This window comes from Bubalus bubalis, chromosome 19 (genome assembly GCF_019923935.1).
Source record: "Bubalus bubalis isolate 160015118507 breed Murrah chromosome 19, NDDB_SH_1, whole genome shotgun sequence".
Taxonomy (NCBI): domain Eukaryota; kingdom Metazoa; phylum Chordata; class Mammalia; order Artiodactyla; family Bovidae; genus Bubalus; species Bubalus bubalis.
Window position 1 is genome coordinate 37909202 of NC_059175.1, and position 14210 is coordinate 37923411.

Consider the following 14210-nt stretch of genomic DNA (forward strand, 5'->3'; position numbering starts at 1 on the left):
TCCAATGAGTCAACTCTTCGCATGAGGTGGCCAAAGTACTGGAGTTTCAGCTTTAGCATCATTCCTTCCAAAGAAATCCCAGGGCTCATCTCCTTCAGAATGGACTGGTTGGATCTCCTTGCAGTCCAAGGGACTCTCAAGAGTCTTCTCCAACACCACAGTTCAAAAGCATCAATTCTTCGGTGCTCAGCCTTTCTTCACAGTCCAACTCTCACATCCATACATGACCACAGGAAAAAACATAACCTTGACCAGACAAACCTTTTTTGGCAAAGTAATGTCTCTGCTTTTCAATATGCTATCTAGGTTGGTCATAACTTTCCTTCCAAGGAGTAAGTATCTTTCAATTTCATGGCTGCAGTCACCATCTGTAATGATTTTGGAGCCCAGAAAAATAAAGTCTGACACTGTTTCCACTGTTTCCCCATCTATTTCCCATGAGGTGATGGGACCGGATGCCATGATCTTCGTTTTCTGAATGTTGAGCTTTAAGCCAACTTTTTCACTCTCCTCTTTCACCTTCATCAAGAGGCTTTCTACTTTCTCTTCACTTTCTGCCATAAGGGTGGTGTCATCTGCATATCTGAGGTTATTGATATTTCTCCCGGCAATCTTGATTCCAGCCTGTGCTTCTTCTAGTCCAGTGTTTCTCATGATGTACTCTGCATATAAGTTAAATAAGCAGGGTGACAATATACAGCCTTGATGAACTCCTTTTCCTATTTGGAACCAGTCTGTTGTTCCATGTCCAGTTCTAACTGTTGCTTCCTGACCCGCATACAAATTTCTCAAGAGGCAGGTCAGGTGGTCTGGTATTCCCATCTCTTTCAGAATTTTCCACAGTTTATTGTGATCCACACAGTCAAAGGCTTTGGCATAGTCAATAAAGCAGAAATAGATGTTTTTCTGGAACTGTCTTGCTTTTTCCATGATCCAGCGGATGCTGGCAATTTGATCTCTGGTTCCTCTGCCTTTTCTAAAACCAGCTTGAACATCAGGAAGTTCACAGTTCACGTATTGCTGAAGCCTGGCTTCGAGAATTTTGAGCATTACTTTACTAGTGTGGGAGATGAGTGCAATTGTGCGGTAGTTTGAGCATTCTTTGGCATTGCCTTTTTTGGGATTGGAATGAAAACTGCCCTTTTCCAGTCCTGTGGCCACTGCTGAGTTTTCCAAATTTGCTGGCATATTGAGTGCAGCACTTTCACAGCATCAGTTTTAGGATTTGAAATAGCTCAACTTGAGTTCCATCACCTCCACTAGCTTTGTTCACAGTGATGCTTTCTAAGGCCCACTTGACCTCACATTCCAGGATGTCTGGCCCTAGGTCAGTGATCACACCATTGTGATTATCTGGGTCGTAAAGATATTTTTTGTACAGTTCTTCCACTTAGGTTGTTGGTAAAGACGGTTGGATGGCATCACCGACTCAATGGATATGAGTTTGAGTAAACTCCAGGAGTTGGTGATAGACAGGGAGGCCTGGTGTGCTGCTGTCCATGGGGTCGCAAAGAGTAGGACACGATTGAGCAACTGAACTGCAAATTCAGTTTTTATGATTATGGGACTGAGATCCTGATTTCCTTGGTGGCATTTGCCCTTAATTCTAGAGGCTTTTTCCCAGTCTTTGCATGCGGCCCTATATACCTCAGAGCCAGTAATGGCTTGTCAAATCCTTCTCAGGCTTGAAAATGCTGACTTTCTCTTCTGCCCTTAGCTGGGAGAAAGGTTTGCATTTAAGGGTTCACCTGACCTCACTGGGCCCACCTGAATAATCTATTAATAGCCATATTTACTGGTTCCAGGAATTAAGGCATAGATACCCTTGGTGGCTCTATTATTCTGTTTACCACACCATCTATTTCTCTTCAAACTGAATACTTGTTGGCTTGTTTTGACACAATGTTATGCCTGGGGAGGGCGGTCCCATGAAACTAGAAATGAAACTTGCGGGTTACCCTAATATGAGATGAGAAAATAACAGTTTAAAAGTACATACGTTTGACCTTGTAACTAACTTCAAGCGAGGAACTGTTTTTTTTTGTTTTTTTTTTTTACAGTGCAGAATGATAGTACTTTCCAAGGTTCCTTATGAATTCCTATAGCCTGCTTTTGGTTGTTTTAAATGAATAATTTTCTATTCAAAGCTGGAGGCACTTTATTCTCCATCTTATTTAGTTACCTGTATATTAAATTCATAAAATAATTGTCAATTAAAATCTAATAAAAATAAAGATTGAACAATTCAAGTCTGGCATATTAAAAAAACTCATTGCCAGGGAGGACAGAAATTTGGCAGTATGTAACCTACAAGACCTTTTAGAACTAACACCCAAAAAAGATGTCCTTTTCATTATAGGGGACTGGAATGCAAAAGTAGAAAGTCAAGAAACACCTGGAGTAACAGGCAAATTTGGCCTTGGAATACAGAATGAAGCAGGGCAAAGACTAATAGGGTTTTGCCAAGAAAATGCACTGGTCATAACAAACACCCTCTTCCAACAACACAAGAGAAGACTCTATACATGGACATCACCAGATGGTCAACACCGAAATCAGACTGATTATATTCTTTGCAGCCAAAGATGGAGAAGCTCTATACAGTCAGCAAAAACAAGACCAGGAGCTGACTGTGGCTCAGACAATGAACTCCTTATTGCCAAATTCAGACTGAAATTGAAGAAAGTAGGGAAAACCACTAGGCCATTCAGATATGACCTAAATCAAATCCCTTTTGATTATACAGTGGAAGTGAGAAATAGATTTAAGGGCCTAGATCTGATAGATAGAGTGCCTGATGAACTATGGAATGAGGTTCGTGACACTGTACAGGAGACAGCGATCAAGACCATTCCCATAGAAAAGAAATGCAAGAAAGCAAAATGGCTGTCTGGGGAGGCCTTACAAATAGCTGTGAAAAGAAGAAAAGCGAAAAGCAAAGGAGAAAAGGAAAGATATAAACATCTGAATGCAGAGTTCCAAAAAATAGCAAGAAGAGATAAGAAAGCCTTCTTCAATGATCAATGCAAAGAAATAGGGGAAAACAACAGAATGGGAAAGACTAGGGATCTCTTCAAGAAAATCAGAGATACCAAAGGAATATTTCATGCAAAGATGAGCTCGATAAAGGACAGAAATGGTATGGACCTAACAGAAGCAGAAGATATTAATAAGAGATGGCAAGAATACACAGAAGAACTGTACAAAAAAGATCTTCATGACCCAGATAATCACGATGGTGTGATCACTGACCTAGAGCCAGACATCCTGGAATGTGAAGTCAAGTGGGCCTTAGAAAGCATCACTACGAACAAAGCTAGTGGAGGTGATGGAATTCCAGTTGAGCTATTCCAAATCCTGAAAGATGATGCTGTGAAAGTGCTGCACTCAATATGCCAGCAAATTTGGAAAACTCAGCAGTGGCCACAGGACTGGAAAAGGTCAGTTTTCATTCCAATCCCAAAGAAAGGCAATGCCAAAGAATGCTCAAACTACCGCACAATTGCACTCATCTCACATGGAAGAAGCACAGGCTGGAATCAAGATTGCCGGGAGAAATATCAATAACCTCAGATATGCAGATGACACCACCCTTATGGCAGAAAGTGAAGAGAAAGTAGAAAGCCTCTTGATGAAGGTGAAAGAGGAGAGTGAAAAAGTTGGCTTAAAACTCAACATTCAGAAAACGAAGATCATGGCATCCGGTCCCATCACCTCATGGGAAATAGATGGGGAAACAGTGGAAACAGTGTCAGACTTTATTTGTTTGGGCTCCAAAATCACTGCAGATGGTGACTGCAGCCATGAAATTGAAAGATACTTACTCCTTGGAAGGAAAGTTATGACCAAGCTAGACAGCATATTGAAAAGCAGAAACATTACTTTGCCAAAAAAGGTTTGTCTGGTCAAGGTTATGTTTTTTCCTGTGGTCATGTATGGATGTGCGAGTTGGACTGTGAAGAAAACTGAGCACCGAAGAACTGATGCTTTTGAACTGTGGTGTTGGAGAAGACTCTTGAGAGTCCCTTGGACTGCAAGGAGATCCAACCAGTCCATTCTGAAGGAGATGAGCCCTGGGATTTCTTTGGAAGGAATGATGCTAAAGCTGAAACTCCAGTACTTTGGCCACCTCATGCAAAGAGTTGACTCATTGGAAAAGACTCTGATGCTGGGAAGGATTGGGGGCAGGAGGAGAAGGGGACGACAGAGGATGAGATGGCTGGATGGCATCACTGACTCGGTGGATGTGAGTCTGAGTGAACTCCGGGAGTTGGTGATGGACAGGGAGGCCTGGCGTGCTGCGATTCATGGGGTCGCAAAGAGTCGGACATGACTGAGTGACTGAACTGAACTGAAGTGATCTTAGAAATTCATTTGTCCCTAGAGTCTCCAGAAAGGAACAATTGCTGATACTTCAATTTCAGTCTTGAGAATTCAGTTGAACCACACTCGGCCTAGATATCTGACCCACTGATACTGATGTATGGGTGTTGTTTTAACACCCACACTGAGTTTCTAGTAATTCTTTACAACAGCAATCAGTTCAGTTCAGTCACTCAGCTGTGTCCAACACTTTGCGACCCCATGGACTGCACCAGGCCTTCTTGTCCATCACCAGCTCCTGAAGCTTGCTCAAACTCACATCCATTGAGTTGGTGATGCCATCCAACGATCTCATCCTCTGTTGATCCCTTCTCCTCCTGCCTTCAATCTTTCCCAGCACCAGGGTCTTTTCAGATGAGTCGGTTTTTCGCATCAGGTGGCCAAAGTATTCTAGTTTCAGCTTCATCATCGGTCCTTCCAATGAACACTCAGGACTAATCTCCTTTAGAATGGACTGCTTGGATCTCCTTGCACTTCAACACCACAGTTCAAAAGCATCAATTCTTCTGCACTCTGCTTTCTTTATAGTCCAACTCTCACATCCATACATGACTACTGGAAAAACCATAACCTTGACTAGATGGACCTTTGTTGGCAAAGTAATGTCTTTGCTTTTTAATAGGCTGTCTAGGTTGGTCATAGTTTTTCTTCCAAGGAGCAAGCGTCTTTTAATTTCATGGCTGCAGTCACCATCTGCAGTGATTTTGGAGCCCCCCCCCCTGCCGCCCCCGGCCCAGATAAAGTCAGCCACTGTTTCCACTGTTTACGCATCTATTTCCCATGAAGTGATGGAGCTGAATGCCATGATCTTAGTTTTTTTAATGTTAAGGTTTAAGCCAACTTTTTCACTCTCCTCTTTCACTTTCATCAAGAGGCTCTTTAGTTCTTTGCTTTCTGCCATAAGGGTGGTGTCATCTGCATATCTGAAGTTATTGATATTTCTCCTGGCAATCTTGATTCCAGCTTGTGCTTCCTCCAGCCCAGCATTTCTCGTGATGTACTCTGCATATAAGTTAAATAAGCAGGGTGACAATATACAGCCTTGGCGTACTCCTTTTCCTATTTGGAACCAGTCTGTTGTTCCATGTCCAGTTCTAACTGTTGATTCCTGACCCGCATACAGATTTCTCAAGAGGCAGGTCAGGTGGTCTGGTATTCCCATCTCTTTCAGAATTTTCCACAGTTTGTTGTGATCCACACAGTCAAAGGCTTTGGCATAGTCAATAAAGCAGAAGTAGATGTTTTTCTGGAACCCTCTTGCTTTTTCCATGATCCAGCAGATGTTGGCAATTTGATCTCTGGTTCCTCTGCCTTTTCTAAAACCAGCTTGAACATCAGGAAGTTCACAGTTCACGTATTGCTGAAGCCTAGCTTGGAGACTTTTGAGCATTACTTTACCAGCATGTGAGATGAGTGCAGTTGTGCGGTAGTTTGAGCATTCTTTGGCATTGCATTTCTTAGGGATTGGGATGAAAACTGCCCTTTTCCAGTCCTGTGGCCACTGCTGAGTTTTCCAAATTTGCTGGCATATTGAGTGCAGCACTTTCACAGCATCAGTTTTAGGATTTGAAATAGCTCAACTTGAGTTGCATCACTTCCACTAGCTTTGTTCACAGTGATGCTTTCTAAGGCCCACTTGACTTCACATTCCAGGATGTCTGGCTTTAGGTGAGTGATTACACCATAATGATCATCTGCGTCGTGAAGATCTGTTTTATACAGTTCTGTGTATTCTTGCCACCTCTTGTTAATATCTTCTGCTTCTGTTAGGTCCATACCATTTGTGTCCTTTATCGAGCCCATCTTTGCATGAAATGTTCCCTTGGCATCTCTGATTTTCTTGAAGAGATCGCTAGTCTTTCCCATTCTATTGTTTTTGTCTGTTTCTTTGCAGGGTCACTGTGGAAGGCTTTCTTATGTCTTGTTACTCTTCTTTGGAACTCGGCATTCAGACCAGCAACAGCAGTAGGAGACACATACACTGAGTATGGGAAGAAATGTAACCAAATCATTTCTTTATTACTAGAATAAAGGATCCATAATCCTGCTTGTTCATCTATAACATTAAAAGTAGTATCAATGGCTGAAAAAAAAAAAAAGAATAATTAGTAACTATCAGAAAGTTTGTAACTGATTGTGTTGTTTGCTTAAACTATTGTCTTACTACCTAATGATTATTAAGGTCTCCACGTATTTCATTGTTGTTCATTCATTCTTATTTTTATGCATATTATGTAAAAATACATGAATCTAGTTTTTCTGTTAATGTTATGGTAGTTTTCTAATGTTATTAAATAATCTTAAATATCATTTCTTATACTTCAGTAACATTCCATCATTTCATTCTGCTATGCTTTAGCATCTCCTTGCTTATCTCTGATATTCATTCTTTTTTTCTACGGTTGTCATACTCCTTGTGTTGAACAATTTCAGGCAAAATAAATATCTAAGTCAAACCATAAAAGGATTTTCATATGGTAATTATATTTAGTAAATTCACACTGAATAATTTTTTTCTTAAAAGAGCTGTATCTTAAAGATGGTAATGGTTTTCTTAAGCGTATTCTACATCTGGCTGTCACTTAACCTATTCTTGGCTTAAAAATAAGATTTGGCATATCGTAATGATACAAGATTTTCCTTTGATATTAAAATTTGAAATTTTGAGTGGTAGTTAGTAATGAGCAGAATTTTAAGCCTTTTGAGTTGTAATATTGTTGTATAGTTGCTAAGTCATGTTTGAGTCGTTTGTGACCCCCATGTACTGTAGCTTACCAGTCTCCTCTGTCCTTGGGAATTCACAAGCAAGAAGACTAGACCGGGTTGCCATTTCCTTCTCCAGGGGATCTTCCCAATCTAGGGGTTGAACCCACGTGGAAGATCCCCTGGAGAAGGCAAAGGCTACCCACTCCAGTATTCTGGCCTGGAGAATTCCATAGACTTATAGTCCATGGGGTCTCAAAGAGTCAGACATGACTGAGTGACTTTCACTTTACTCTTTACTCCTGCATTGGCAGGAAGATTCTTTACCACTGAGCCCTTGAGGGAAGCCCTCAGGGAAGCCCTTGAGTTGTAATAAATATATGTAAAATCAATTTTGGAGACAATAGTGGGTGTTATGTTACCTTTGAAGTCATCAGTAATAAAAAAAATAGTGTAGGTACTATAGTATACAGTAATGTTTTTTATTCATTTACTTATTCACTTGACAGATATTTTTTGAATAGCAACTATATGCTATAGACATGGAGTACAGTACTGAATAAAACAGTGAAGCCTCTGCTCTCATGGGGCTTCCCAGGTGACGCAGTGGTAAAGAATCTGCCTGCCAATACAAGAGATGCAAGAGACTTGGGTTTGATTCCTAGGTCAGGAAGATCCCCTGGAGTAGGAAATGGCTACCCACTCCAGTATTCTTGCCTGGAAAAATCCATGGACAGAGGAGGCTGGTGGGCTACAGTTCGGGGGGGATGCAAAGAGTTAAGACACAACTAAGCATGCCTGCCCTCTGCTCTCATGGAGAGATAGAGTGTGTGTGGTGGGGGTTTTTACAGGGAAACAATAAAGAACATACATTGTATCAGGTAGATAACTGCTTTGAAGTAAAATATAGAGGTAATGGAAATAGAGAATGACAAATCGGTTTCTATTTTAGATATTTAAGAATGAAAATATTGGTTGAAATCCACAGAGGGATGGAAGGAAACTACTTCAATAATATAAAGAAATAATAAAGTAAATAGTTTATTAAATATGATTTTCATTTGTGATATTCCAGATAAGGGTATTTCTTATATAAATTTAAATTTAGCCTGTAAAGTACTCAGACTTTCTTTATTCTTTTAATAACTAACTTTGGTTGGGAATATTTGTTAATTTGACATATTTTATTGATTCTACCTTATTTTATTTTGATGGATTGCATCATGATACTGATTCTCTATGTTAAGATGTTAATTTTTCCTTGGGACATTGCAGTTAGTCCATAGACAACCAGAAATGCCTGACATTGATTTTATAGAGGTGGAAAGCATGTATATTGTCTTCAGTTAGTAAAAGTAAAGTATTTTATAAGACTAGAGAAATATCAAATAAACAATTTTCTGATGTCTGTACCATCAACATTTAAAATTAAAATATTTTTAAATATATAACTTTATTCACTAATCATTGATAAATTTTTCTGCCTATAAAATAGGTGAAGTAACTTTAAAGACAATAAGATTTATATAGATAGATGGAAAAGATAAGTATATTTTGTGGCACAGGAGATGAAAGAGAATTTCAAGTCCTGAAATTTAGACAAGATTCATATGAAAGAAAAATACTGCTTCAAACAAAGGAAATGTTACTTTCAAATGGTCTCTCTCTTTCTGTTTCTCCCTCCCTCTCTTTTAGAAAATCTGAAGTAATGATTATGGATGACTTAGAAACCTTTATTTTACAAAATATCTAATTTCATAGGATCAGTAAATAGTGTATTTATATAAAATACTGTTAGGATTTATAATATTAAGGAACAACTCCAAGTGACACTGTATTTAAACTGTTCATATCTAGTATTCTTACTTTGTAATATTTTTGGAACTAGTGTGATTTTTGCTAAAATAATTTTTTTCCTAAAGATATAATTTATGCAAAATTTTCAACATATGCTTTAAAACACAGAAGTACTTGAGAATAGGGTTTATCCTTTTATTTTACTCAGAGTCAGGTGTAAAGCCTGACTGTTTTCTAAAGAATTTATTAGTACATGAATAAAAAATAATTGGGAAATTTCCAAGTGGTCATTTCATATGTTAACACTGCCTTATTTTTTTTCTTCTTGGCTTATAGAAATGATCCAGGCCTATATGTGAATTACTTTGGTGAATCAGAAGAAACATTGAATAATGAGTGGTGCAGCTCTGGGACTCGAGATTGTTTTTGTCTTTTTCCTGGCATTATTCCTACTTCATCGATATGGAGACTTTAAGAAGCAGCATAGACTTGTCATTGTTGGAACACTGCTAGCTTGGTATCTCTGCTTTCTGATTGTCTTTATACTCCCTCTGGATGTTAGTACGGTAAGAGGTGAAACTAATTTTCACAATTTAAAAGGCAGTTGTAATCAGACAGCATGTTTGAGATATGTTTTTAAGACAGCTCAGTTATGTAAAAGTTAACTTTAATCAAGTGTTATTATATGAATTTGATCACTAAAAGGCATAGCCAGGAAGGTAATTTTGGGTAAAGAGCTTGATACATCCCAATATCCCTAAAGTACTTGGTAACTTTTTGGTTTTCATTTTTAAACCGTGCCTTTATTGCTTTAGACAATATACAACCGGTGCAAACATGCTGCTGCAAACTCAAGCCCTCCTGAGGGTAGCAACATGACAGGATTGTATGCAACTGCTACCCCAGTCCCAAGGTACTTTCTTCCTTTTTTAAAAAAAATGTTGTAGGGGCAATTTGTTTAAAAATTGTCAGTTTTAGCATCTGGATTTTATATTTATAAGTTTATCCTCATTCTCTACTCACCTCCCTTCTTCATCCTTTGCTAATAGACTTTTTATTACCTGTATCCTATTTAAATTTTAACTTTGAATACATTTTAAATATTTATTGGCATTCAAGACCTCTCAGTAGATGCTAATAGAAACTTGGAGAAGACCTGATTTTTTTAGTGCCTTACTAAGAATAGATTTCCAAAAGCTGTTTTTCCTCTCAGCTGTTTTTCCTCTCCAGTAAAAAAAATGGGGTGTGCATTTTCTTGTTTTCCTAATCTACAAGGTTGTAATGAAGGAAGAGGAGGTTATTCTGTACATAGGATATTCCTTTGATATATGTGCATCTTTTAAAAAAAAAATTATGGTTTTAGACTGAGAATAAAGTTCAAATTATCAAAAGGTTATATTGAATTCATATCAAACTTCCCAGTAGAAAACTAATAAGTATTGGCTGTAGCTTTTACCAGTGCTTTAAGTAGTATTATATACTTTTTTATGCAGCTTTTATTTATTTATTTTTAAATCAAAGTTACATAAGGGTGAATTTTAAATGTAGTAGTTATTCCCTTTTGAAACACCACTGTGGATTGTTAGAAGCCCTTGGACTAAAGAATAGCTTTACAATTTAGGAATGCTGACTATTGTGAAAGAATCTATAGTCAGATACACATGTTTTCAGAAAATTCAAACAATTATGTATAGATGCTAGCATCTGTCTGCATAGGACATATGCTATAGTGACTGATAAGTTAGGGTTCCAGTTTCTAGGACTTAATTACCTAATAACTTTTTTTTCTTGCCACCATAACCAACCCAATGAAGTGAGTGTATATTTTAAAGGTAATCATCTCAAGAGTTTGATTTCATAATACATTTACTTTTAAAGCTGTCACTTCATTAGTCTATTAATATATTATGTCCTCTTTTTATTCAAAGACTTAAAAAAAATTGAAAATTGAAACGCATTCCTCCTTAAAACAGTTTTGTTCCCTTTGTGTGTATTTTGACAGTTTTGAATTTTAATTTTCTATAAAATTTTACAAATTAGAATCCATAATTTAAAGCTGAATGTAAGTAAACTTTGCCAACAAATTAATTGTGCAATTCATTTAAGTAGCATTTGATTAATTGGCTTTAAATTGTTATTAGCCAACATCCGTGTTTCAAGCCATGGAGTTACATTCCTGATGGAATCATGCCAATTTTCTGGAGGGTAGTATATTGGACTTCACAATTTTTAACATGGTAAGTGGTGGTGAAGGATAAAATTTTCGATATTTTGGCTAAATTTTAAAAAGTGATTATTTTTTCAGTGAACTTTCATATTTTAAAACTTATTTATGTCATATTTTCCCTTATATATATATGCTTTCTCTCCTCATTCAGGTCTGTCTTATCTTAAAAGGAATGAAAAGAAATAAATAAACAAGAAATAGAAAACAGAGACAAAAAATTCTCCTTGTCACCATTTCCTTTTCGTTACTGCCTTCTTTCTGGACCTTCTTCAATTCAGTTTTCTTCAAATCCCATTATTATGTGAAACTGGTCTCTTGCTAAGGTCATCATTAACTCCTGGTTTTCTGTGTGCTTAGTGCAAACTTCTGAATTTCCTTTATGTGCTCCATTTCTGTGGCCCATTTTTTAAATGTTGGTATTCCCAAGGGTCCCATCTTTGGTCATCTTGTTATCTGACTCTCCCTGAATAACTGTAAATTATAGCCATGGTTTCATTAACCTGTGATGCATTCTAAATCTTTTTTTTTTTCCTACCCAATATAGCTTTGTCTTTCTGCTGTGCTCCAGACTCATTCATACTTTTTCCACTGCCTATTGAGCATTTTATAATAGATATAATACAAGTAAACTGGAGGTGGAGAACATGGCAAGAGAAAAATCACACAGCGAGTATAGCATGCCTGTAGCATGCACATTGAACTCGGCTAGTTCTTCAACATTGCCAAACTTTGACCCTTTGAGTTTCTCATCTATTTGCTCTTCATTCTCCACAACAAATCTTTCCAGTTCCTGCAAACCTCAGCAGTGATTGTGACTCTCTCTCTTACATCCTAGAAACAACCACCTTCTCTCCTTGCAGTGGACTTTACTTTCTGCCTTCGAGTGAAAAAGGAATCATCAGATGGCAGCTCTTTTCAGCTTTTCACCAACAAACCTATTTACCTATCCTTTCTTTCCTTCCCTCTAAGAATGTAAGAGTCATTCTTAAAGTTAATCCCTCTTCCTGAAATAATGGACCTATTTCCTTCAGCTCTTGTTAGAAAACTCAAGTCAGAACCCTTTCCAACTTTCTGTCTTCCCCTTGATGATCTACTCATCACTGCTGCGTTTTTTTAGAGAGACTTTTTAAAAAAGTATAAATTAGTACAGAAAATCCCACAGACTGTATTTAGTTTGACTTTTCTTCAAAGTGAATACACCCATATAATGAGCACTCAGATTGTGATATAGAACATTAATAATATCCCCAGAAGCTTCCCACATACCTCTCTCCCAGTCATTACGCTCCCCAAAGGTAACACATGATTCTGACTTCTGTTACCATAGATTAGTTTTGCCTGCTTTTTCAGCTTTATAAATATGGACTTATACAGTATGTACCTTTTTGCTTCTCTTTTTGCTTATATAATTTGGAAGAGTCTTCTGTGTTGTATATCTCAGTATTCTCTTATTTTTTTTTTATTTCTGTAAAGGGTTCTACTTTTTGAATATACCATAGTTTATCCTACATAGCCACACTTCTAGAATTGTCTGCATTTTGTGTCTCCATTTGCTCACTGCTTATTCTTTCCACAACCCATTGAACCCTGTTTTCTGTTCTCTCTTCTCCACTTACACGTACAGGCTCTTAATTTATTGACCTCTTGGCGCCTTTGATTTTACTGCTTCCTCTCTCTACTTTCAAACACTTTCTTCTCCATGTACTTCTTTGTTGTCTTCCATAATTCTTGACTGTTCCCTCAGTCTCCTTTGTTGGCCTTTCCTTCTGTTTGTCTGTCTTTCATTTAAAAGTTGATATTTTTGAGGCGTCAGTCTCAGATCTTTCCTTCTCATTCATTCTATGTATATACACCCTTCCAGATCTCATCTACTGATGTTATTTCAGTACCATTGATATGGTGGTGACTCCAAATCTATCTGTATTTCTGTACTTCCTCCTGAATTCTGAAGCTGGATGGCCAACTACTTCCTGTGCAGCTCCTCTAGGATGTATCCAGGACACTTTCCCCTGACATTTGGGCTTTCCTGGTGGCTCAGTCAGTTGGTAAATAGTCTACCTGTGATGCAGGAGACCCGGATTCAATCCCTGGGTCGGGAAGATCCTCTGAAGAAGGAAATGGCAACCCACTCCAATATCTTTGCCTGGGAAAGCCCATGGACAGAGGAGCCTGGCGGGCTACAGTCCATGGCATTCCCAGAGTCAAACGGCTGAGGGACTAAACCTACCTATACTTCAAAATCAGTATACTGACAGCCACCCTTCTCTCCTGCTTCTTACCACACCACCTTACCCATTCTAAATAGTTACAGTTTTGTTCCATTTAAGCCCATTCTCCATGTTGAACCCTTATCAGTCCATAGAAAACAAAAGTTTGGTCGTGTCTCCCTTCAGTTAAAGAAAATTATTCCTCACTATTCTTTGGATGTAATCTAAATAATTCAAAAAAGCTTTAAAAGCCTTTTTCAGATTCCTTATAAGTCAAAGAGTACTGTTGTACTCTCTGTTGATCATTGTTTTTGCTCCCAGGAATATGCTTTTCTCTCCTCAGAATTTAATGTTAGAAAATATTCAGCCCTCTATTATAGTTTGGTTCAGTTTTATTACTCAAAATCATATTGATTCATGAGAAGAACCACACATTAAAATTGGGATTTAGGTGTTTCCAGTATTTTGAAATTATACAGACATGTCAAGTTTTTTTAATCATATTTTTTCTAATCATCCAGGATTCTGTTACCTTTCATGCAGTCATATGCAAGATCAGGAGGGTTTTCCATCACCGGGAAGATCAAAACTGCACTAATTGAGAATGCAATCTATTATGGCACGTATTTGCTGATTTTTGGAGCATTTTTAATTTATGTAGCTGTCAACCCACACTTGCACCTAGAATGGTAAGATAAACCATGTTCTTAACATTGTTTCTGTGTACATTTGCATTTTTTAAAATTAAATTTTATTTCATATGCAAGTAAACATTGCATTGGGAAACCTACCATGACATGTTTTATGGGTTTCCCCCAACAGAATATCATAATAATCCATATTACTGAGAAGGAAAATATGGAATAACATCTTTGAATATACATATTAGACAA

At 37.7% G+C, this 14210-nt stretch overlaps 1 protein-coding gene across 9 annotated transcripts in view; it reads left to right on the forward strand.

Annotated features, from left to right (window-relative positions):
- LMBRD2 (LMBR1 domain containing 2) overlaps positions 1–14210 on the forward strand; it is a 51745-nt gene that overhangs the window by 7183 nt on the left and 30352 nt on the right. For 5 of the 9 annotated variants that reach the window (XM_044932549.2, XM_006074878.4, XM_025270607.3 and 2 more), the window contains exons 2-5: positions 9220–9449; positions 9699–9796; positions 11025–11120; positions 13839–14006. In XM_044932549.2, the coding sequence (XP_044788484.1) occupies positions 9276–9449; positions 9699–9796; positions 11025–11120; positions 13839–14006 (536 nt within the window). In that variant the 5' untranslated portion in view covers positions 9220–9275. Of the gene's footprint in view, positions 1–6277; positions 6383–8060; positions 8119–9219; positions 9450–9698; positions 9797–11024; positions 11121–13838; positions 14007–14210 lie in introns of those variants that run through there. The other 4 variants (XM_025270605.3, XM_025270604.3, XM_025270606.3 and 1 more) reach the window with 4 other exon arrangements.